Below are 26,314 nucleotides of genomic sequence, written 5' to 3' on the forward strand. Positions count from 1 at the left end.
AACACCCATTTTACAGATGGGAAACATGAGGCTCCAGGAGATTAGGTAACCAGTGTGGACTACTATCCACCTCAGATCGGCTGCTAAAAGTGCAAAGAAAAAAAAGCGCAAAGCATACCCAGTGACGAAAAGAGCTAAGATACCTGCTGTGTGGGTTATTTAGCTTGTTAAAACTGAAAATTACTAAAGGAAACCTCAACTAAAATAGAAGTCAGGAGAGCTCATAGAGGGAGCTCCACGCTTTACTACTCATGATCAATTACGCCCCCGCCCCACCCCTTCCAAACAGGGAGAAAAGGTACCTTTCATCTTAAACAGGAAGATGTTTTTTACTTTATTACCTCAGAAGGTAGAAGAAAGATTTTTCTCTTTGCCTGGCAACAGCTCAGTCAGTGAAAAGCCATTACACTTCGAACTCCGTTTCCTCCAATGGACTCTTTATTTGTAACAGCCCCTTCCAACTCCCTCCTTTCCTCTATATAAGAAGGTCCTCTCCTTTGTTTTCCCAGCTTGCCTATGGTTTTGCCATAACTTACATGTCCTGCATTGCGATTCTTTGCTATTGCCGAATAAACCCATTTTTGCTGGTAAAATAACTAGCTTTTATTTTTGTCATCAAAACATAACCCTAAAAGAGGGGGAGCATAATTTCCCACTCCTAAAGTGTGGGCTGTGCATAGTGACTTTCTTCCAAAGAGGACAGTATGGAGAGATAGAAAAAGAAGAACTTTCCAATGGAGAAACTGACAAACACTACTTCAGCCAAGTGTCAAAGTCAACATCAAGAGTCATAAATCATGATGGTAGTAAGTATCCTTGATATGATGAGATGAAAATGTCACTTTACCTCTTTGAGCTTTCTTCCAAAATGGTCTAATCATGAGAAAAACATCATATTCCAACAGACGGCATCTTACAATGCACCTGACCAGTAATTCTCAAAATTGTCAAGGTCATCAAAAACAAGGAAAATCTGAGAAGCTGTCACAACCAAGAGTAGCCTAAGGAGACATTAACAACTAAATACAATGTAATGTGATATTCTGGATGGGATCCTGGAACAACAACAACAACAAAAAAAAAAACAGACAGGTAAAAACTAAAGAAATATAAATAAGCTGTTGACTTTAGTTGATAACAATGTATCAATATTGGTTTATTAATTGTAACAAATATACCATACTAATGTTATAGCTTAAGAATAGAGGAAACGGGAGTATATGGGAACTCTGCACTATCTTCTCAATTTCTCTGTATATCTATAACTGCTCTTAGGAATAGTCTAAAATTTTTTGCCTTGCTAACAATACAACTGCTATGGAAAAAGTATGGAGTTTCCTCAACAAATTGAAATAGAACTACTGTATGACCCAACAATTCCACTTATGGGTCTATAACCAAAATTTAAAAGCAGAATCTCAAAGACATATTTGCACACCCATTTTCAGAGGAGCATTATTCACAGCCTATACTTTAGGAGTGGGAAATTATGCTCCCCCTCTTTTAAGATTATGTTTTGATGACAAAAATAAATAGCCAATTGTCCATTAATGTATGAATGGACAAATAAAATGTGATACACACACAAATACACACAATGGAATGTTATTCAGCCTTAAAAAGGAAGGGAATCCTGTCACATACTACAACATGGATGAAACTTGAGGACATTATGTTAAGTGAAATAAGCCAGTAACAAAAAGACAAATACCGTATGAGATATCTAAAGTAATTAAATTAATAGAAACAAAAAGTAGAATGTTGGTTACCAGCGACTGGGGTGAAGGGAGAAAGAATTTTTTAATCGGAATAGAGTTTCAATTTTGTAAGATGAAAAAGTTCTAGAGATTAATTTCATGACAATGTAAATATATTCAACACTACTGAACTGTACACTTAAGAATGGTTGAGATGTAAATTTAGTGTTATGTGTTTTTTACCACAATAAAAAAGGGGGAAAAATATGACTCTTGTTCATAAACTAATGGTGCAGAAACTTGGAAAAAATAATAATAACCAAATAGTATAAACTAATGGTGCAGAAACTTGGAAAAAATAATAATAACCAAATAGTATAAACTAATGGTGCAGAAACTTGGAAAAAATAATAATAACCAAATAGTATAAAGTTTTGGAGTGAGGCAACTGGGAATGGAACCCTGGACCTGCCATTTCTCAGCTGTGTGACTACCCACTACTTCTCTCTGAGCCCCAGTAGCCTCTTTTGTAAAATACATGCGAGTACTTACTTTGCTGGGTTGATGTGAGAATAAAATTAAGTGAAATAATATATTGTGTTTCCCAAACTTATCTGATACTAAGACTCAGAGTGCTTGTTGGACAATATTCTGGAGCCCCAGAGTACTGAAACCAAATTTCCAAATAAGAGCCTGGGAACCTATATATTTAATAAGCATCTTGTCATCTTGGAAATTTTGGAAACACTAAAATGATGCATTTACAAGCCTTTCTTAGAGTGAGGTTCAGTAAGTAATATCAGTGCCCATTCCCCAAGACTCCATGGCACCACCTATCCAGCTTCACTCAATCCAGTCATAGGTACCTTTTCAATTTCTTCTTTCCCCTCCTTCTCATGTGGGTTGTCATTTCATTTATTTAACCAAGAGTTACTGATACTAACCTTGGCTAGGGGTTGAGGGCCGGGGACACAGGTGTCTGAGACATGTCTCTGTCCTAAAGATATGAGCACGAATAAGTTTAATGAAAGAGTAAATGAGCATATGAAAATATGCTAGGCTTCTGTTTCCAATAATATGGAAGACTAGATATTCTGAAATCTTCTTGCTACAAAGCATCTCAAAATATGAAATGTATATATCTCTATGTCAGAGCTGGCAAGGAAGTAAAGGAAATGCTCTGAGTCTCTCTGAGATGATTGAGCGCCAACTCCATCAGCTTCCTTGGCGTTACCTGGACCCTTAGTGACCTAAAACTTTTTTTTAAGGGGAGGAGGAGTAGGAGACAAAGTCTGGGCCGCTCACAGGGGAGAATGTCAGATCAGAGACCATAAAAAGGTAAATTATTATTTTTTTTAATGCGTCACTCAAAGGTGAATGCTGTGGAAACTTATCTGTTTTGTTTCTTGGTTCTGGGTGGAGAAAAGTCTCCCCTGAAAATGTTTGGCTGTAGGCTAGAGCGCAAATAGATCTGGCGGCCAAACATTCACTTTTTTCATGGTCAAAAACAGCTACAACACTCAGAAACATAATTTAAAATGGACTTGAGTTGGTAGTGCCCTCCAATGCCTGACAAAAGAAATGAAAACCCCTTCTGGAGGAAAGTGCACAGTCAAACTAAGCCTCAAAGACTCCACACCCATAGCAGACCAACAAATGTAAGCTCACAATCTAAAGTCACAAACCACAAAAGGAAACAAGGTACCATGAGCAAGAATCAACAGATCCACAAGCATCTCAGATATCAAGATTACTGTATCCAGAATATAACATGTGTTTAATGTATTTATACATAAGGGTGTATTTAAAACATGAATGAAGAGCAAGAAAATATGGCCAAAAATGAGCTGGAATATTTGAAAACAAACAAACAAACAAACAAACAAACAAATAGAACTTATAGAAATAAAAAATTACCGACACTTAGTAGGATTGAGGACATGCAATAAAAGGAGCAATATTGTACTATTCTGATATATTGTGAAGAATAATAATATGTCAGGGGTGGTAAGGATGCAGGGAAACAGCTCCTAGCTAAATGGAATGTGAACTTTTGTGATTTCGGGGGAAAGTAACATGGCGATATCCACAAAAATAAGAAAAAAAACTTACCATTTTACCCAATATTTTCACTTTTGAGAATTTATCCAATAGAAATGAAAGCACTACTCTGAAAGGATATATGAACAAATATGTTTATCACTGTTTTGTTTGTGGTGGCAACAATTAGAAGCATAGAGGTGTGGTTGAATAAACCATGATTTGTCCATACCTTGGAATACTATGCAATTATTAAAAGAAATGAGGTAGATCCTGTGTCTATTCATGTACCCATGATTTTACAAGTGATTGAAAATAAATATCAGAAACTAATTTAAAAAAATAAATTTAAAAATAAATAAATAATAAATATCAGAGCAGTGTATACACTGGGAATCCATTTGTGTATGAACATAAACAAAATAAACCTCCCCTTACATAAATTTATATCTATTTATGTCAGCATATTACCACAAAAGTATAGAATGATACATACAAGGTGTTACCATTGATTATTTGGTAGGGTGGGTGTAGAAAGAAAGAGGGGAGATTATTGATTTTTCTTAATATATCTTTGTATTATGTCGCTAGTTTCAGTGAAGACGAAAAAGTATAAAAGAGCAAATAAAAAGACATTCCAGGAAGAAGTTAGCTTTTCAATTTGGGAGATCTGGGAAGCTTCATGGAAGAGGTGGCATGTAAGCAGGATCTTCAAGAAGAGAGAGGTTTGTTGAGAGAGGCCTGCAAAGGATTATTCCCAGCACAGGGGGCAGCTGTGCCAAGCAAAAAAGAGAAATGGAATCAAAATGATCATGTGCTGAGCACCTGCACTGAACACAATTAATTGTACCAGTTCTTTGTTAGACTTCCCCTACAGATGAGGGAACTGAGGTTCAGAGAAGTTAAAGGAATGGCTAAAAGACCACACAGCTAGTAACTGGCAGAGCTAAACTTGGACTCCATGTCTTTTTTACTCCAAATCTTTTTCTGTACCTATGAAGAATTATTTTGTATCTGGGTGCTATTGTCTAAATGTTTGTGTTTCTCCAAAATTCATATGTTGAAACTTAATGCCCAATGTGATGGTGTTAAAAGGTGGGGCCTTTGGGGGTTATGAGAGTGGAGCCCTCGTGAATAGGATTAATGCTCTTACAAGAGAGACCCTAGGAGCTCACTACCTCCTTCTTTCTACCATATGAGGACACAGCAAGCAGCTGGCTGTCTATGGACCAGGAAATGGGCTCTCACCAGACACCAAATCTACCAGCACCATGATCTTGGTCCTCCAGCTTCTAGAATTGTGAAAAAGAAATGTTTGTTGTTTAGAAGCCATCGGTTTATGGTGTTTTCGTTATAACAGCCCAAAGGGACTAAGATACTGGACAAAGTATGTACCTTGAACATTATGACTCTGCAAATGGGACTGAATAATGGGGAGGCAGCTGTGATCTCCTCCAGGAAGGCTTCCCTGTCTGCCGTATCTGGATTGGAGAGCCTCCCACAGGCCCCATACAGCCCTCTTTCCCACTTCCTCTTGCAGGTTGATCAGCTGGATGGGTCAGGATGATTCCACAGGGAAGCTGAGTTCTGAAGGGTCATCGCCCCAAAAAGGACACTTGGAGGAACAGTAGGCACTTCTGACAGAACCAAGCAGCCTAGGATTTTAGCCTTATTTCTTATTTCTACCCCAGCCCCAGCTGCCCTGAAACATGACCTGCAGCCCCATGCCTTCCCGCCTTAGTTTATACTGTTCTCTCAGCTCCAGATGCCTTTTACCACTAGCTCATCCTCTCTGGAAGACTCCTATGTAGCTTTCAAGGCCCAACTCAAATGGTGCTCTTCTTCCTTTTATACCATTAGGGCATCTGACCTTTGCCATTCAAAATAGGAATTAGCGCCTCCGCTTTATGGATGAGGACCCTGAGGCTCCCAGAAATGATGTGGCTTTCGAGTCTGTCAGCACCAGGAAACAAGTGACAAGGGTTGTAGTTCTGGCTCTGCCATTTGTGTGTCATCTTGGGCAAGTCCCTGCTGCTCTCCAGGTCTCAGTTCTCTACCTATAACATGGTGGGTGTTGGGATGTTGTCTGAGATGGTCTCTGCAATCCTGTCTTGCTTGCTGCTACAGCAACAAAAGAATTTAAACAGCTCCTTGGTATTGCCTATGACTGGATCTTGTTTTCCTTTGGCCTGATTCCAAGAGCAAGCACTGCTTCCCTCTGCCCTCCTCCTACTCGCCCCCGTTCTTTGTTCTTCCTGAGACAAAGCTGCCAGCCCCTCTCCTTTCCAGGCGTCTGGGCTTTGAGCCAGCCAGCCAAGTGGCAGCTGGGACTCAGATGAAAGGGCCCTCAGAGGGCTGCCTGTGGCTGAGTGCCCAGCCCAGATCAGCCCAGGCCTGGCAGGCCTGGGCCCAGCCATCCCACAAGGCATCCTGCCACCACTCCCACACAAGGCTCCTTTGTGAGTCCCACAGCAAGGGGAGACCCCTGCCAACCCACAAGGACTCTTTTCGCTTCCCTCTGCTCCACACCTGATAGAGAAGTATCTAGGGCTTTAGAGAATGGTCCAGGGCTGGACCAGGCTGACCTAACTTTGGTGCCTCACTTTGGAGATCTTTGTTCCATTTAATCTTCAGAACAACACTGGTAACAGGTAGTGTTATTGCCCTTTAGAGAGGAGAGACACAGATATCTGAGGGCCTGCTATGTCAATCATGGTACTAGGCACTGGGAAGAAAGTAATGAACCAGGGACAAGAGCTGACCTCATGAAGCTCATGATTAGTGGGGACAGAGACTAATTGAATAGCCACCACAAATAAATATCTGGTTACACAGCATGATCAGTGCTCTGAAAGGAAAGAGCAAGGAACTATGAGAGCATATGGATAGAGGTGGGCTCATTAGTGTGGAGCAAGGGCAGGGAAGCCTTCTTGAGATTGAGGTATGAAGGATGAGGAGGGCGGGGTAGAGAGGGCCACACGGGCCCTGAGGTAGGAGGAAGGTACTGAATTAGAGGAGGAACTGAAAGAAAGAGATCCGTGGCAGGAGAACAAGGAGGGCTCCTTTTGATCATCTTTGGCTGAGGCAGCCTGTGGATGAAAAGGCCACATTTTAAACCCCTAGGATGCAAGGGCTTCAAAGAATCAACTTTATAATTAACGTGTGCTCCTTTCCCCCAGGGAAGAACTGCACTCCAGCCTGGAAATTCTTTACTTGAGAAAGCAAGTCCCTTTAACTCTGGGAGCCTCACGTTTATCACCTTAAAAAAGGGAGTTGTAGTGCCACTACGGAGTTTCCAGGAGGAATCTGGGAAGCAATGTGCAGTCAGTGCCAGGCACAGGGCCGGGGCAGGTGTCCACCCCTGGAGACCCTTATAGGGAGGAGGCATGGCTGGGTTTCTGTTTGAAACTGCCCCAGACCCAGCAAGCTCCTTTTTGGAGAAAGGAGGCAGCCAGAGCTTCTAAGTAGATGTTAGAACTTGCTCAGTTGGGCTTCGATTGCAGGGACACTGACCATGGCTGGATGCCATGTGTGCCCCGAGTTCATCAGGTCATGAGCCTTTTAACCCCAAGGATGCCCAGAGTGGTATTAAAATGGTAATAAAAGGTAACTTTTGTTTCATGAGCATTATCTCATTTATCTTCATTGCAACACTACAGGGAAGATTAAAGGAAGATTAAAATCATTCCCACTTTCCAGGTGAGGAAATTGAAGCTTATAAAGGCTATTTTTAAAGCCAAGATTCAAATCCAGGCAATCTGGCTCCATATCCTGCTGTGTTGACCACTCCCTGTACCTCCAGGCCAGGGCCCCAAACCAGTGCTGTTGGCCCCCCGACCCCACCCTCTTTCCCCCACATCCTCTTCTAGTCCAAATCTACTAGTAGCATACTATCAGACCTGGGACCCAAACATAAATTGTAGTGGACATGTGTAACATTTCCACTCAGCTTCTATTCTCCCTCCTTCTTTGTGAAAATCCAGTTTTCTTCTGTGGACCACTCCCTCTTTTACTCTACTGCCACCATCTTGCCACTATGTGGCTGGAGAGTAAATTTAACATATGAAGGGAATTAGAATTGAGAGGTGAGAAACTGGTTCCTGGCTATCATTTGAGCACTGATCAATCTATGCCTCAGGCCCTAACCCTGGAGTTTCCAGTAGGTGACAAGAGGTATTCCCTTTTGACTTAAACCATTTTACACTGAATATATCTGTCACTTACATTCTAAAGAGGCCCAGTGAGTATGGATCCTATGCTGTGTCTCTACTATTTATCCCTCCAGATCTACTCTACCCTCTCCCCCACTCTCCGCCCCAGAAAGCTAATCCTTGTGGGTTACATCCACAGGCTGCTGTGCCCTCTGGCTTTCATCTGAGTTTGGCCAAGAGAGGCCTAGCAGGAGAAGATCAGAGGGCAAGAGGAAGCTGAGGTCAGAGTATTTTTCTCCCGGCTCGCTCCTTGTCCAGTCCTTGTAAGTCATGTGTGTCCCTCAGACTTAAACCATTTTACACTGAATATATCTGTCACTTACATTCTAAAGAGGCCCAGCTTGAGGAGCCACCTGTGTTACACTCTTCCACTACAATTTATGTTTGGGTGCACGTGTTCACATGTGTATGCCTTATTTCTGTGCCAGTCACTCTATAATTAATCATGAACTGGGACAGGAAGGGAACTGCTTTTACTGAGTACTCATCATCTGCAAGACTCCATGCAGGACACTTTATGTACACAATTGGGTTTTATCCTTGTAATTCTATGTAGAAGATATTTTTAGCCACGTTTTACAGAAGGTAAAACTAAGACCTAGGTTGGTAAAGAAACTCATCTAAAATCCCATGGCCGAGAAAGTAGTGGAATGATCTGAAACCCATATACACAGGCTCTAAAACCCATGTCTTTTAGCCCCTCATAGTACTGCTTTCCAAAATGCCTAGTTCATTCTCACCATTTAGGTCTCAGCTTAAATGCCACCTTCCCCAGGAGGCCTTCCTAACAGAGACCATTCCATCTGAAGGAAGTCATCACTGATATTCTTTTTCATAGTACATCATTCTTTTCCTTCATAATATGTATTTATTTCTTTATTGGTTTAATGTCTGTCCCACTTATTAGATTCTGAGCTCCATGAAAGCAGCCAGTCTCCAGATCTGTTTTGCTGACCATTCTCTTCCCGGTGCCTAGTATGATTCCTGCTACATAGTAGGCTCCAGATAAATACAATAGCTCCCATCCCCCATCATCTGTGGTTTTACTTTCTGTGGTTTCAGTTACCCACAGTCAACTATGGTCTGAAAATATTAAATGGAAAATTACAGAAATAAACAATTCATAAGTTTGTACACCGTTCTAAGTAGTGTGATAAAATCTTGCACTTTCCCGCTCTGTCCCACCTGGGAGGTGAATCATCCCTTTGTTGAGCATCTCCAGCATCTCCACGCTGTATACAGGAGTAGCCATCTAGGTTATCAGATTGACTGTCGAGATAGCATGGTGCTTGTGTTCAAGGAACACTTATTATACTTAATAATGGCTCCAAAGCACAAAAGTAGTGATGCTGGCAATTTGGATATGCCAAAGAGAAGCTGTACAGTGCTTCCTTTAAGTGAAAAGTTGAAAGTTCTCAAATTAATAAGGAAAAAAAATCATATGCTGAGGTTGCTATCTGTGAAATTGTGAAGAAGGAAAACAGAAATTCTTGCTATTTTTTGCTGTCACACCTCAAACTGCAAGTTACAGCCACAGTGCATGATAAATGCTTAGTTAATATGGAAAAGGCATTAAACGAATGTGTGTATATAGAGGAAAAAATATTGTATATACGGAGTTAGGTACTATCTGTGGTTTCAGGCATCTACTGTGGGTCTTGGTATGTACCCCCCATGGATAGAAGAGAACTACCGTATTCGCTAAATGAATAAGTGGCAAAGGAAAGAAACAAACATTTATTTAAGTGCCCGCCCCGTGTCAGCCATTTTACACAGATGATCTCATTTCCTCTTCGCAACAGTCTCATGAGGTATATCTTGCTGTCCCATTATGCTGATGAGGAAACCAAAGTTGGAGAGGGATTGTGACTTTCCCAAAATCACACAGCCTAGAGCCAAGGTTCATACATAGGTCTCCTGATGTCACAGCTATGCTTGTTCCACGGTGTCCCTGTGTCCCCCACATAGGAGCTCACAGTGGGGTAGAGGAGGAGGGCCCGATCAGTGGGACTCAGGTGTATCATTCCTGGACAAACAGAAACTTCAGGAGCAAATAGTGTCTGCTGCAGCCACTCCCTTGGGACTGGCCACTCCCAGGCCCTCTTGGGCACACACCCTTCCAGCCTAGCCAAAAAACATTCTCTTCCCTGTTTGCCATCAGGCTATCTGGTCTGCCGGCCTCTGCAAACACCATGTCCCTTGCCTTGCTTTGTAGGGCTGCCTGTGGCTAACTATCTGCTCACTAAGTTTCCCAAGAACCAGCAGGCCCCAAACACTGGTTCTGTGGTGTGTCCCTGAGCCCTGCATGCAAGCCAGTTAACCAGTAGGTGTTAATAAAGCAAGGCCCTTCCTGCTAAGTCTCCAGGACCTCACACTAGCCCAGGCTGGTACCTGGGAGGATCTTTTCCAACTTCCATCCTTTGATCTCAGACCCTGCCCATTTTCCTCTTTAAAATCATTGACATCCAAATGGAGGGCTTCTGGGATGCTGAATAACATATTCTTTGTCTTGGGCTGGGTGATGGTTACACAGCTGTGTTTACTTCTTGTGAAAATTACTTGGGTGAATTTGTCTGTATAAAAGTTGTACTTCAATAAAATGTTTACAAAAAGAAAAATCATTGCTATCCACTCCTGCCCCAGTGTTCCCATACCTGACCAACTGTGCAGTGGGACACCATCTTTCCAGACGTCCTCCCTCGATACTCCCCAAAACACACCCAGAGACCCTTTTCATCTAGAGTTTGACTGCATCCTGCCCAGCAAAGACGAGGTAGAACAAAGTAGCCAACATGGCTGGTGCCCCAAGGCCCGGGACCTTAGGAATCCTCTGGTGCCTGCTCCTGTTGGGCAACTCCTCCCTCCCTCTTAGAGACTTCTCTGAGTGAGAGATTGGATACCCTCCCTACTCCTGCCCAGATTCTCTTTTTCCAGGCATGCTAGCAGCCTCTGGCCCAGGCACCATGCAGGCGCTAGTTATCATCTCCCACAGCCTCTATGAAGAGCACCTCCCATGGCCTGTACTCAGGACCTTTGCCAGCTCATCCTCCTTAGGTTCCTGGAGAGGATTTAACTATAGCTCATCCAGCTCCTCATTCACTGGCTGCCCAACCCCAGTTCAGCAGCCCTAGCTTATTACCCCACATAGACACTTTCTCTGACAGCTCGAGGGCACCTGAGCCCAAGAGAAGGGAGGGGCTCTGCATGCCTAGGGTGGGTAGTGATAGCAGAACTCTGCTGCTAAACACAGCCAGAGCTTCAGTCCTGGCGCCAGGTGGTAAACCACAGAGGCCAATGCCAGCTCTTTAAACAAAAAGAGAATTTCTTAGAACACTATCAATGTTGGCAGAGGGTGGGGACCAGGAGCTCGTGGGGCCCAGAGGCAGGAGTCCGACAGGGATCACGCTGCAGAGCCGGCTGACTTCTGCTGGTCACAGGCAGGCCCCTGACTATACCAGGGGCAGGTAGAAGAAGAATCCAATCACTTGGGTTTTCGTAGTGGGAGCAGGGACTAGGACTTACCCCCTGACAAGACTCTAATGGCAATTTCCCCAGAAGGGAGAGCATAGGGCTTGAGATTATCAAAAAACAACTGTCACTAGCACAGGGTTAAACTGAACTGAACTTGGAGAAGACTCTGAGCCAGGGTAGAGGTTGTGCCGCCCCATTATACACATATCGACTAACAAAATTTCAATCATATCATACCACTTTAAAGATTAATTTAAACATGTATATACTTATTTTTTTCCATGTAGTATCATGAGGATTTTCTCCATATTATTATTAAGGGTTCTTCTGTATCACTATTTTTAATGGCTCTATAACATTGTGTTGTGAGAATGTATCACAAATGTATTAAGCCACATTTCATTTCTTCCTTTTTTTATCCTTTACTATAAACAGCACTATAACAAGCATCCTTTATAGCTAAGGCATTGTGCAAGGAATATGCACCTTTTTGATCTTATTCTTTGTTGCCTAGTGACTAGGAAGGCTGTGTCCACCATTAGAGTGCGGCTGCCCCTGAGTTTGTTTTTGCCCCAGGTTCAGAGTCTGACCCTCCATCCCAGGGCTGCCAGAGCTGCAGGCAAGGGCTGAAAATGTAAGCTGGCTTATAGCCAGGGCCTGAGAACCAAACCAGACCATCTCCACCACAGGTCTTCCTGGGATCTGAAGTACAAGCATTTCTTTCTGGACTAATCCAAAATACCAGCTAAAGAACTTACCCTACTTTCTGCTCCATGTTTTGTTTCTTTCTCCTGTCTTTCTTCTCACTTCCCCCTCCCTTTTCTCTTTCTTTCCTGTCTGTTTTCTCCATCCTCCTGCGCTTCTCCTTTCTGTACCTTCTCTCTAACTCTTCTTTAGCTCTTCTTCTTTTGTCTCTGTGTGTCTCTTTGCTTTCTCTTTTTCTCTACTATCTGTCCTTCACCTTTTAATCTCCACCCCTCACCCCCAGAATCTAGCCTTGTTTCTGTCTCATTTCGCTTTCTTCTGGAGTCTCTCTGTGCTCCGCCCACCTACCACTCCATTGTGTGAGTCATAATTTCCCCGGGGTAGATAAGGCAGCCTTTTCCTTGGTAGGTCTGGATCTGGATGAGTGGTGAGTTTGCCTCCCACTAAGGACAAAGCTAACAGATCACAGAATTGGGGGCTACCTGGTAAACCAAGGTGACTCAGGGCTTCCAGGCTGGGACACAAACTTCATCAAGCTTCCCTTAGACTCTCTTTCACCCCAGGGATCAGCATGCTGTGCCCAATTACTTACCAGGACAGCCTGGGGAAGGTGGTCGCAGAGCGTGAGGAGGAGCACCTGAGTTCATGATGTTGCTCTAAGAAGCAAACCTGCTCTCTGTGGGCAGGCTAAGGGCTGGATGCTGGTGACCCAGGAATGCAGCAGCTCCAGGCCCCACAGCTGTGTTTCTCATTGTGTAGTCTCACATCACAGTGCAATGACCAGGTAGGATGTTTTTAAAGATCCTGATTCCTAGGCCCCATTCATCCTCATTAAACCAGAATATCTGGGAATGGGGGTCAGGAACCATCATGTTGAAGGTAATCGTGATGCTCAGCATTTGTTGTCAAAAAATTGGGAACACACTGAATGTCCATTAGTAAAGAATAGTTAAATAAATGATGATATCTCCTACTGTAGAACAATATTCAGCCATTAAAAAAGGATGAGGCATTCATAGAGACAGAAGGTAGATTAGAGGTTACCAGGGGTTGTGTTTGTGTGTGTGTGAGGGGGTGGTGTTATTGCTTAATGGGTACAGAGTTTCTGTTTGGGGTGATGAAAATTTTTAGAAATAGATAGTGGTGATGGTTGCATAATATTGTGAATGTAATTAATACCATTAAGTTGTATGCCTAAAAATGGTTAAATTGGCAAATTTTATGTTATATATGAATATATATAACATACAATTAAAAAAAAAAAAGAATGAGGAGGAACCACATGCACTAACACGAAAAGACACCCGAGATAACCTGTTAAATAAAAATGAAAACTGCAGACCAAGATGTAGAATTATAAAATTGTGTGTGTGTGTGTGTATGTGTGTGTGTGTAAAATAAACTACCCTATTAAAAGTGGCCATCGCTGGAGATAGGATTGGCAGGATAGGCAGGAGAAGGAAGATTCTTTGTCTTTCCTGTGATATCAAAAATAAGGGGTAAGATTATGGGTAATTTTGACTTTCTTTTTGGTGTTTTCATATAAAAAACTAAGACACACTCAACAAAAACAATACTTTGCCCTCAAAGAGCTCAGAATCAAGCAAAGAGATAAGTACCAGTCAAGGTAATTACAACAGAACACTCTTTGTAATAAGGACTGTGGAAGCGCAGCGAAGGGGGTGTCAGGGAAGGCTTCCTGAAAGAGATCTGACTCTGGTCTTCAAAGACCACAAGGAGTAGGCCAAGCGGAGAAGCAGAGCTAGAACTCTTCTGGTGGGGGGAAGGGCAAAGATATGAGAGAAAGTGCGAGGTTCTGAAGTGTTTGTAAAGCCCGAGATGCTGACTGCAGCATGCCTACCAGAGCCCCAGAGCAGCTGGAGAGTTTTACAAAAGGGAGTATTCGTAGGTTTGTGCTTTGGATGAATCCTCTGGTGAGGTCTCTTCTGGGTTGAGGTTAGAGACCCTTCTCAGGCAAAGGCCGGAAAGTAATAAGGTGTAAACAAAGACCTTTCCAAGCACCTTAGAATTTCAGCCAAGGCCCCAGAGGCAGAAACAATACTAGAGTTACTGACCCTAAACTGAGAAGCTGGACCACCTTTGCAGAGCCTAGGGCAGCCGGGGGAAGAACAGGAGGAGCAGAAGAGAGAGGCGAGGGAGAGAGAATGCCCAGTTACCTCTGCGGGCAGCAGGTGTCTCCGCGAGAGATGGCCGGAACAGGATGGAGGGAGGGAGGGGTGGAGTTTTTGCTATAACATTGGCCTGCTTATTCACAAGTTGAAATTACCTGAGAGAAAAAGGGAGACTCTCAGAAAAGCTAGGGGACCTGCCGAGGAACACTATAGAATGAGTCTACAGAATCCGTGTGAAAGGACAGTGGCAGGAAAGAAAGAAATCGGCTCTGTGCTTTTTCAATTGCTGAGTCAAGCCTCTTTTGTAAACAGCTACAAAACATTCGTGACGACTATCTGGGGAGTACGATCTTGGAACGAAGAAAGGATTTTTTACCACTCTCTCTCCCACAGGCCAACCCTTCTCTATCAAAACGAGGGGAGCAATAATCGCCTGGAAACTCATGTGTTCCCGCGAGCAATGAGCCTTGGGGAGCTGACTGGCGTTCAGGGTCCTAGTTGCTCCGGGCTGCGGAGATGAGCAGCGCTGCGGCGGCGCCAGCCGAGCTCAGGTCCTGCCCCGCAGCGCCCCCTGCTGGCAGGAGGTGCAGGAGCCGGCGCCCGCATGGGTGCTGCGCCCTGGGGCTGGACTCCGCTCAGCCTTCCTCGAGTCTGCAGTCTTTGGGCCCGGACGTGCATGCATTCATGAAATGAACCAGCAGAAGAGAGGTGTGGGCTTGCAACTGGGATGAGACCCAATCCAATAGAGGAGGGGACTGATCTTTTTAGAAAGGTCAGCCACTGGAGGTGAGGTTGGGCAAAAGGGTGTGAGGTAGGAAGAAAGGGAACAAAGATTTAAAAAAAATTATTGTGGAGTTTGGGAGAGTGAGGTCATATTGAGGAGTCATTAGTATTCTTGCTATTTCACTTCTCTGCTTTTGTTCAGGCTGGTACTTCTGCCTGGAAAATATTTTCCGCTTTCCTTTTCCTTTTTTTATAAGTACATAATGTATTCAAAAATATTAGAGAATAAATAGATAAATATCCATGTACCCATCACTCAGCTTGAGAAATAAGACCTAACAAATATAAAGTACCCATGTACTCCTCTTGCTCCTCAGAGATGGCTCCTAAATTCATGTTTTCATTCCCATGCAAATTTTTATTTACTATGTATGTTTGTATTCAAAAATAATATGTAGATTCATGAAACCAAGAAAATTGTAATAAAGATCCTTTATTAGATATATGCTATATGGGATGCATATGTTATATATATACTTTGATATACATTCTAAAGTATTGTATAGTATGTACATATATAGTAGACAGTGCATGTATAGTTTATCTATATCTGTATCTATAGCTATATCTATCTATTTATAGAGAGAAATAAACATTTTCCCCTTACCACCCTGCATTTAAGATTCTTCTTACCTTTCTCTGCTTTGCAAACTCCACAAAGTTGTTACTTCTTCAGGAAGCTTCCCTAAGCACCTCTCTTGTGGTACTTACTCAACTAGGTTGAAGGAGCCTGCTTAGTTGTCTGTCCTCCTCACCCATTGGATTCTGAGTTTCCTGGGGGATGGGACTAGGCATCAGGGTGTCCCTCCTGCCTAGTCCAGAGTCTGGCCCAGAGGTGGGGCTTGGGTTTGTTGACCTGGTGGTGGAAAATAAGGCCAGAAAGGCTAGTTAAAGCCTTGAATGCTAGGATAAGGCTTGGTGTTGGCTGGTGGTTTTCCAGCTGCGCTCTGTGGAGTCTCTTGGGTTCTCTGGAGGTGACCCAGGGACTAATGAAAGATGGTCAAGAGGAGGCAGCAATAGCCTCCTTCATCCTGCTTCAGCCAAGTTAATTTCCTCTCAATTTGTTTTATTCATTAGGCTTCTGTACAAAATTTTATTTAAAGAAATGTCCTGGCATGTAAAAACAAAATGAAAGGGATGAGGAGTGTGGTGGGCACAATAATGGCTCCCAAAGATAATAATGTCCTAATTCCTGGCATCTGTGAATACGTTAGGTTACAACGCAAAGGTGAATTAAGGATGCAGATAGAATTAAGATTGCTAATCAACTGACCTTGAGATGGGAAGATTATCCTGGATTATCCAGGTGGGCCTAATGTAATGATAAAAGTCCTTGTAACTGGAAGAGGGAGAACCAGAGAGATGGCAGTAGGAGAAGGCATTGCTAGCTTTGAAGATGGAGGAAGGGGACATGACCCAAGGAATGCAGGCAGCCTCTAGAATCTGGGAAAGGCAAGGAAACAGATTCTGCCCTGGGGCCTCCAGAAATAACATAGAGCTGCTGACACCTTGATTTTATTTATTTATTTATCTATCTATTTATTTATTTATTTATTTACTTACTTACTTACTTACTCACTCACTCACTTACTTATTTTTGACACCTTGATTTTGGGCCAGAGAGGCTCGTTATGGACTTCTGACCTCTGGGAATTGAGATAGTGCATTTGTGCTTCTTTAAGCCACTAAATTTGTGGTGATTTGTTCAGAAGCTATTGGAAGGTAATACAAAGAACTATTAAGGTATTTGAGCTAGGGAGGGTGAGCCCTTGTCCCACTGGACTATTGACTGTGTAGGGAGAAATTAATGGAGAAGCCAGAGCAGAAGTCACTGTGAAGCCCTGACTGGAAAGGGAGGGAGCCCCCACAAGATGGCTAGGGGTGAATGGAGGGCTGAGAGGCTTAGAAGGCCTAGAAGAAGAGTGTTCATGGGCCTAGTGTTGTCAATAAGCTCATAGCTCTTGATCAGTATCTCCTCTTTCCCCAACCAAGCCCCCGACCACCAGCATCTGTCCAGGGTGGAGAGGGGGTCCTGGACTCTGGCCTGTGTTCCAGCCTGGGAGCCAGCCCTGTGAACAGAATAAGAGATCCCTCCAGCGGGGGATGATTCCTGGAGCTCCTCTGTCAGGACTGGCCATCTCAGAAGGAGGCGGCTGAGCCAAGGCCCCACCATCTCTGAGCTCTCCGGAACCCTGGGGCTGGCGTTGACAGCCTCCCTTCTGAGCACCCTCTGTGGCCAGGATTCCCAAATAGAAACTCAGTAAAAATGTGTTCAATTAATGAAATGGAGGAAGAAGTAAAGAAATACCTGGGAAGCACACCAAAGGAAGACAGATTCCCACAGTTTTCATTCATTCATTCTTTTCAGCCAACAAACAGGAAACTTTCCTGAGCTCCTAGAGTCATAGAAAAGAGTTCGACCTGTTTCTTGCCCTCAGGGGGCTCCTAGGTAGAGGAGAGACAGACATGTTATCAGTATGAGTGACTAGTCTTGTCACAGCATTTTAAAATATCATAGCCTTATAGTAAGTGATATATATGGCCCGTGAAGTCCTTTCAGGGGAGTGAACAAAACATGACTGGAAATATAAGTTGGAGGCTTAGTTTCCTCATCAGTAAAGTAGAGGTTGGGTTGCAGGATCTGTATAGTATATCCAGCTCTAGTAATCCAGACCTTTGTGACCAATCGATTAGGGAGTACTTTTTTGACATTTCAGCCCCTCTCTTTACTATTCAGCAAGCCCAGAGCCCTTAGGCTGCTCTGGGAGCTTGTTGCATCAGCTAGAGGAAGGACTGGGTCTTCTCAGAACTGAGAATGGGATGTGTCAGGGAGGAATCAGGACTGGAAGCTGAACCAGAAGACTTGCCAGCTTCCGGGGTCTCCTCTGGTCAGCTAGCCACACAAAGCATTTGTATCAGTAGAATTTGTGGTGGATACCCTGAACAGCGAAGATATCCATATTCCCGAGTAAAAGAAAAGTCCTGGCTGGGCCTCCAGGGGTGACCTGAGGATTCCAAAGAGAGGGCCCTGCCACACCTGGCCATTTGACTCTTGATGTCCCAAATTCTCTATTTAGAGGATTTTTTTTTTTTTTTTTTACCTTGAAAGAGCCTCTATTTAGTTTGACTCCTCAGTCTATGGCCGTGCTTCCCTGAACAAGCCCGATCCCAGCTGATCTTGGAAGCTAAGCAGGGTTAGGCCTGGCTTGAATGGGAGACTACCTAGGAAGACCAGGTGCTGTAGGTGTAAAAAATAAAAAAATAAGTTATTGTAAACTGACAAGGTCTTTGCAATCTGTGAGGTCAACCAAGGGTTGCCTCATCTAAAAAATAAAGATAAATAAATAAATAAAATAGTTTAACTCCTCAATTTTCCAGGTGGGAAACAGTTCTAAAGAGTTGGAGTGACTTGCTAAGGTCACCCAGTGAATTAGGTGTGCCTTTAAGGAGATTATTTTATGATCAGTAGCACTGGCTCTTCGCTCTGCCTGAAAGACAGATCTTCCAGAAGCTGAGAACATTCAGGTCTCAACACAGATATTTATTCTTCCTTGGGGTACTAATCATGTGTTTGGAGTGAATTCCTGACCCCTGGCCATAGGCATTTCCTGGGGACCTTGTTAAAACGCAGTTTCTGATTTGTAGGTGCTGGGCAGGGCTTGAGAACTTGCATTTTTGATGAGCTCTCTTGTGATTAGATGCTGCTGGTCTTCAGACCACACTTGTAGTAGCAAGGCTCTAGCTCATTATTTTACTGTATTTTCTTCCTATTGCATGTCACAATGTGATATCATCATATTTATCTGGGCATATATATATTCATCGTAGCTTTCTTACCACTAGATATAAACTGCCTGAGTGGAGTGCCTTGTCTGCCTCATGTCCTGTTATAGCCCCAGGCCCAGCACAGTGCAAGCACACAGTAGGTTCTCAATCCATGAGGTCTCCCAGGATACAGAGGGAGCCGAGTTCTGGAGGGCAGGGACCATATCCTGTTTTCTCCTGGTCTTGTGGCTCAGCAGAGGGTAGGGGCACGCAGCAGGGGCTCAGGGACTGGGGGAGGCAGGTGGAGTAGCTCCTGACTCTTGACCTCATGTGTTCCCCAGTGGGTCAGGGCTGGAGTGACAATGAGAAGAAAAACACCCCGAGGCCTATAGCTATCAGGTGATATGTGTGTGTATAAAAATCATTTTTAAAGATAGAAAACTTGTTGCAACCTTTGTCTGAGTCCCTTCTGTAGCTTCCTGGGCTCAAGCCCAGCTAGGGTTGCTTGGAGTCTGGCAGCCCTGGGGCACGATGTGATCATCCTTCCCCTTGTACCACATTCACATGGTGTTCCTGGCCTGGTGCTTGCCCATCTGGAGCCAGTCTATCTGGAGCCAGTTCAGTTTGTCCGAGATGGGCCATTCAGATACCTGGTGCATGAGGCCACAGGCAGCTAGCTCTGCAGAGGCCATTCCAGTGAAGTGCCTTACCCAGCCTCAGTTTCCCCACCTAAGGGCAGGAGGAAAGACTGAGGAAACTGAATGACACTTGAGATTTAGTACAGCTTCTGCGAATTCCCTCCTTTCCATTGCTAGGATTCCCCACCTTCAGTGCTCAGATGGACCAGAAGACCTCCCAACCCTGGGATGAGGCATCTTGAGAGCAGGAATACCTGAGTCCATGGGGCCCTGCTCCACTGCATTCCCCCAAGAAGACTCCACATCCCTTCTTTCCTGTTTTCCTCCTCTCCCCACTCCTAGAACTTGTCTGAGTCTATCCACTTGGATCCTTGCTCTCTGGATTCTAACCCAAGATGACTGGCAGCTGCTGATTCAGCAACATTTTATCCAGAGCTTTCCATCGGCCAGGTAGCCTGCTGGCCAGATAGCTCTGGTGGTGTGGACCCTCCTCTCCTTCCTTCCCAGGACTCCTCTGCACTTCCTCACCGACACAGCTCAGTTATTCCCCCAATTACCAGTTCGCTTACTCTCTCCCTTTTCCACTAACACACCCATTTAGTCACTCATGTGGCACTTACACAATCTCCCTGGACCAGGTCCAGGGATAGGTCTGGGAATAGACTGGCCTGAAGGGGGATTAAGATACAAACACAGTGGGGCCCAGGGGCCATGTGCTCAGGAGGAGTCCCCCCCAAGTCTGAGCTGGAGATGCCCTAACAAAGCTTAGCCCCTAGTTAAATAGGTGAGGCAGGGTCGGCCCAGGGAGGCCCAGGCCACTGGGTGAAAAAAGAAGGAGGCTCCGACTTGGGGGACACTCTTGACTTGCCTGTCATGCCAGGGTCAGCTCACCCAGCCCTGTGCACAGACAGCACATCACGTTTTCCAGTTCTGGGTTGGTGACCCCGGGACTGGGTTAAAAACACAAGAACTAAGGCAGGGTAATATCCTTAGGGACTTGCCCGTGGATCCAGAAGGAGTTATACAACCAGGGCTCGAAGGGCCTTCCCTTCAGAGATCTCCAAACCCTTCGCTTTACAGCTGTGGACACTGGTGCTCAGGGAGCCTGTTCACAGGTGGGCTGGGTGACAGGCTACAATGTCCAGCTTCATGGTCTTTGGCCACACCCACTGCTCAGCCATCCTGGATGTTCAAACACAAGGAATGCTCCATTTTCCTGAGGAGAACACATTTTAAGAATGTTTTTCCCAGTAAAAGTCGAAAACAAACAAAAAAATGTTTTAGGGCTGGAAATGAATTAGCCAAATGTTTACTTAAGTAAGCTGTTAAAATTAAATTTGTTCACTTAATCTATTAATTTAGAAAACTTGCTCTTTCCACGCATAGTTTAGGAAACAATTTTATGCAAATTCTTTATCCTGCTAACTGATGGAGATAATTCTGGGCTAATGTGTCTTCTAACAGTTTTGTTTGCAATAAAGTATTGGGACAGCACCCTGCAGAATGAAGACTGTCAGGACGGGGGCATAGCATACTTTCCTTCCCTAAGAGTCATACTGGAAAGGAGCCTCAGCTTAGACTCAGGCCCACAAGGTGGTGTTGAGCTCCTGCAGCTGCACACAGTTCTCGGGTGGCCGTGTGCGGCTGTAGCCACGTGGACTCCCTCACCTACCAAAGGCCTCCCACCAAGCTGGGGACCCTGTCAAGGTGACTGGACACTATGACCAAACATCCTAGAATGTATCAAGAAGTGAATCTAATGGTCACTATTCAGTCAGTACCCACCAAGTATTTGCAGGGCTGGGCCCTAGGACAGGTGCAAAATGAACCAAAATGTGTGTAGCAAGTCCTAGGATGGAGAAATAAATGAAGAATTGGAAGAGCATAGTGTAAGAAAAGAGAAGTGCCAGAAGGCAGTGCATATTTACTGAGGTCTTGGACTATACCAGATATTTCACGAACATCGTCTCTAACCCTCATAATGACTTATGGATAGGAGTTATTACTCACCCCAACTCCTCCTTGCCTTAGAACTAAGAGTGTGTGTTCTTAGGCTAATTATTTACCTTCTTAGGCCTCAATTTCCTTCTCTGTAATATAATTGTTGGGAGGATTGAGTTCTGTTCTAAGCACTTTGCTTAGAATAGCAAGCCCTCAATCAATGCTTCCTCTTATTATTAGAACAGAGGAGAAAGCTGAGGCTCAGAGAAGAGCAGTGACTAGCCCAGGGCCACACAGCCAGAGAGATGAAGAGCCAGCCCGTGCTTTCTGTTCCACTCCACAATTTATAGTACACAAAGGGTTAAAGTGGAAGCTTCGCTGATCACAGCAGGTGCTTGAACTTGGCTGCCCTCTGTTCCAAAGAGGTAAGTCAACTGTCTAATGCAGGTCACCTGCAGCTAGTACCCAGTAGGCCCATAAAGGGGCACATGGTGAGAGGGACAATTGCTGTTTTCCTCCACTAACTTGCTGGGCAACTTCGATCCTCCTTCTGGACCTCATTTTCCTGGTTATCTCATAAGAAATATAACGAAGTCAGTACTTAATTATGATAATATGACTACGAAAAGGATTACTGTCTTCCTAGACATTGGCCAAAGGACTAGGTCAATAGGAAAAGAGAAGCATTGTAACTTTTGGAGTTACAGGTTAGAGTTGGGAGGGATCCCAGCGTGAATCTAGAATCTGCACAGATAATACATTTTGGGACTGTGTTTTGTGGCTTACAAAGCATTTTCTTTAGCTTTGTTTCATTCAATCCTCACAATAACACCTCAAATTTACAGATAAAGATATGGACCCAGTGAACCTGTATAACTTATGCAACCTCACATGTGTCTAGAGCACTGACCGGAGGTAGAATGGAGGTAGTCCTGAGCTGGAATCCCAGCTCCAATGGGACCTTGGCCAAGTTACTTTAGCTGTCTGCACTTCAGCTTACTCATTGGTAAAACAGGAAGATTAAAACATTCATTGGAGGGTTGTGGTGAAGATTAAATGAGATGACTTGTAAAAGCTTAGTGTAGAAATTGTTGCGAAGTAGGTGCTGAATAGTGTTAGTCTGCAAATGACCAAAACACACAGCTAGGAAACTGCAGGACTGGACTTCTGGCTCCTACTTCAGTGCTCTTTGCCCTCCACTAAGCGGGGTCATTTCACAACCCTCCTCATTCATGTTTCAGCTGAGGCACCCAAGGTCGGAGAAGTGAACTGTGCATTAGAGGCTACTCTAAGCAGGCAGCAAGAGGCATCTTGGTCTCAGGTGACCTGAAAGAGTTAATTACTGCCCTGGGGTCAAGTGCACTAGTTACCAAAGGGAAAACCTTCCTTGTTACTCTGGCTCTGCAAGCCAGTGGAGGAGAAGCTAGGTTCTTGCTGAGACATCAGGAAGTGCTGAAATGACGACAGGCAGAAGGCTGACAGATCTGCCCCTGGTCAGATGGATCACCTGATACAGACGTGGGTGCCCAAGCCCTGTGATTGGTCTAAAACAGGGCTGTGTTGACCCATTGACTGAGCTTTGGCATCCTGTCAAACTGCCATTGCATCCAGACATTAAAAAAACAGCCTAGAAATAGTGCTGGTGCAGTGTGCTGAATTCAGTGTGGGAGAGGAAGCAACCATGCAGGTGCTAACCAAGAGCTACCCTAAGAACTGCCTGCTGACTGTTATGGACCGGTACTCGGCTGTGGTGCATAACATGGAGCAGGTGGTTATGCTCCCCAGCCTTCTGCGGGATGTGCAGCTGAGTGTGCCTGGGCGCCAGGCCCGGGCTGGGGCGCCTGATCTCTACAACTACTTCACCATGCTCAAGGCCATCTGTGTGGATGTGGATCACGGGCTGCTGCCCCGGGAGGAGTGGCAGGTCAAGATGGCAGGCGGTGAAACCGATGAGGCTGAAAATGAAGCTGCAGAGACAGAGGAGCCTGAGGATGAGGTCTTGGGGCAGCTGGACCTGGAAGCCCAGTTCCACCTGCACTTCTCCAGCCTTCATCACATCCTCACCCACCTTACTTTGAAAGCTGAGGAGGTCACGAGGACATACCAGGAGATAATGCGACAGGCCATGTAGGCCTCAGACTCTAGGGAAGGTAATGGTAGCCATGCTAGTGGGTATCAGAGTCCACTGAGGGACATTCTGGGGGAGGAGGGGAAATAGTGGTGCTACTGGGTCTCAGATAGAGCCACCCTCACTTCAGGATATTGGGACCACCACCTGGGAGGGCCCAAGGCCAGGCCTGCCTTACTCTCCTGACCCAGAATTGGTGAGTAATGACCATGAACTGTTATGGAGGCAGAAGCAAAAGTGTGTATCTTATGTACACAGATATGTGTTTATGCATGTGTGCATTTGATAGTAGGTATGGCTATTTACTCAGATAAATTGTCAATTCTATGTGTGTGGCAGTGCTTCTTGACATTTTTCAAGGCAAAACATGAAAAATTATATGACAAATGCAGGTACTTAGGAGAGGCTGTATTTCTGCAACTGGCAGGGTTACTCAGACCATCCCAGGTTGCAGCCAGCCAAATGGAAAGCTTAAGAACTGCTCTCTTGATACTCTAATCCATTGCAGGCACACCAATGGGAGGCATGCCCACTGAGAAGCCCTCTTGTGAGGACATATACAAGTGTTGGCGTCTGAGCCCATATGTCTATGCTCAGAAGGGCTAGAGTTGTGAGGTATGGATGGGCAGCGAGCTATACAAACAAGTGGTGGCACCAGGTAGGTGATGGAAAGAGGACCTGGTACATTCGTGAGTGGTTACTCCTGGGTGAAGAATAGGAGAAATTTGGCTATAGCACCTGCCAGTTTTGATCCTGTGCCACCTGCCAGCTCTGTTCTCAGAAATTGTTTCTTCAGTGATAAACCATACTCATGTCTATGGGACTCAAAATCACCAGTGTAGGTATGTGGGGCGGGACTTTTATCCCCATTTTACTAGCAAGGAAATTAAAGCCAGAGATGAAGTGATTGACTGAAAGTCACATAATAAGGGGACAAAAGCAAGACTTGCCCCAAATTTGATCTGAGTGTTCTTTCCATTACACCCAAATTCAGCCATATGTGTTATCTTCATACTCTGCCTGAAGGCCACTCTGTAATAGTGGGGAATAAACAGGGACCTGAACACACAGCCTATGGAGAGTTACGCTCAGGTATTTCCTCAGCCATTTTCTCTTCCTTTATCTCAAACCCAAACTCAAATTGTCAACTTTAACCCTGCTTCTCTCTCTTCTCAAGGCATCCTGGACTGCCTTTCAGAGATTCTTAAATATAACTGGGCTGGGTCAACAGCTCTGGGGTCAAGTTCTGGTTCTACCACTAATGAGCTGTGTGGCCTTGGTTTAGCCATCTGACTTCTCTGGGTTTCAGTTAACTGAATAATAACAGTAGTGGTGAAAATAACAACTACTAATTAAATACTTCTACACTTTAAAACCACTCAAATATCAATTATCTAACAGAATTATCATCCCCTTTCACGGATGAAAAAACTGGAGGCCTGAGAAGTAAAATGAGTCCAAAGGTACTCAGGAAATAGCAGAACCAGATAAATGAACCCTGGCCTAACTTGCATCTAATTCCCTTTCTCTACATTAGTGAATTCATTAGCGCCTCAGAATTCTGCAGCCTGGGATGGAGGAGGAAATTGGGGATGACAGTGTGGATAGAACACCCACTCCTTGACCAGTCAAAATGCTTTGAAGACAGGAGCAGCGATTCTACACCACAATGCTTCAACACACCCTAACTTGATTTTTGTGGAGGCTGTATGTCATGGCAGAAGTTAAAAAACCTGTGCTCATATCCTGGCTCCGCCACTGACACTTGGATAAATTATTCACCTTACTGCATCATAGTTTCTCTGTTAGTAAAATTTAGAGGTGTAACTGGAAGAGTTATTGCAGCTCTGATAACCTGATTTTTCTTAAAGTGATGTAACACTGCCAGCATTCTCTAAAAGCAACACCAATGAGCCTTTTCATTATATTTCCTATTTCAATAGGCATGTGACAGTACCTTAGTGGTGTGGATTTATACTGATTTTTTATTTTTAAACATTTTTGTACTCCACAGATCCCTTTACATGATAGAAGGTAGACTCTGTGACGAAGACATGGAGCAGTTTGCTAGCCCTGATGAGACCAGAAAGACCTGGATCTGCAGCTGAAAGTGAGGCGACTCAGTTCTCCGGGATGCTTCTCTACCTCCTTCTGAGCACTAACTTGTGAACTCATCACTGGGTCACCTTTGGGATGCTTGTTGCTGTTCGCAACTCCCCCTCACTCCTCTTTGACCAGCTTGGGGTGGTGGTCAGTGGTTCATGAGGGCCAGTGTGGTATGGTAGAAAAAGCATAGCATCTGACCAACCAAAGTTTACCTCCCCTCCCTTGGCAGTTGTTCATTGTGATCTTGGACAAGTTTAACCCATTGGAATCTAAATTTCCTCAACTAAAAATGAGGATAGTATTACCTACCTCACAAGGTTATAGAAATTAAACAAGATAAATTAAAAGCCCCTGGAGTCTAAGTGCTACTATTATAAGCTAATTGTTTCTCTTACTCTCACTTTGTATTTGCTCTAGCCCTTGCTTTTAACCCTGCAGAACTAAGAGGTAGCACAGTATCTTGGGATGAGTGGTTCCCACTCTTGTACCCATTGAGCACAGGTGAACTATAAACCTATTTAGTGCACTAGCAATAAAAAAATAAAACATTATATTTGTACATATCTTTTTTCCCAACTTTATTGAAATATAATAGACAATTAGTTGCTCATATTTACATTGTACAAGTCAATGAGTTTTTTCAATTATAGTTGGTGATACAATAATATATTAGTTTTAGTTGTACAGATAAGTAATT

At 44.2% G+C, this 26,314-nt stretch overlaps 1 protein-coding gene across 1 annotated transcript; it reads left to right on the top strand.

Moving 5' to 3' along the window:
• Positions 1–23,010: 23,010 nt before the first annotated feature.
• On the top strand, positions 23,011–26,142 carry THRSP (thyroid hormone responsive). The gene is made up of 2 exons (XM_039847826.1): positions 23,011–23,533; positions 25,526–26,142. Exon 1 carries the CDS (start codon positions 23,065–23,067, stop codon positions 23,512–23,514), a length of 450 nt encoding a protein of 149 aa, XP_039703760.1. The 5' UTR covers positions 23,011–23,064; the 3' UTR covers positions 23,515–23,533; positions 25,526–26,142.
• Positions 26,143–26,314: the final 172 nt, after the last annotated feature.

Source organism: Pteropus medius, unplaced genomic scaffold (genome assembly GCF_902729225.1).
Source record: "Pteropus medius unplaced genomic scaffold, Ma_sr-lr_union100, whole genome shotgun sequence".
NCBI lineage: Eukaryota > Metazoa > Chordata > Mammalia > Chiroptera > Pteropodidae > Pteropus > Pteropus medius.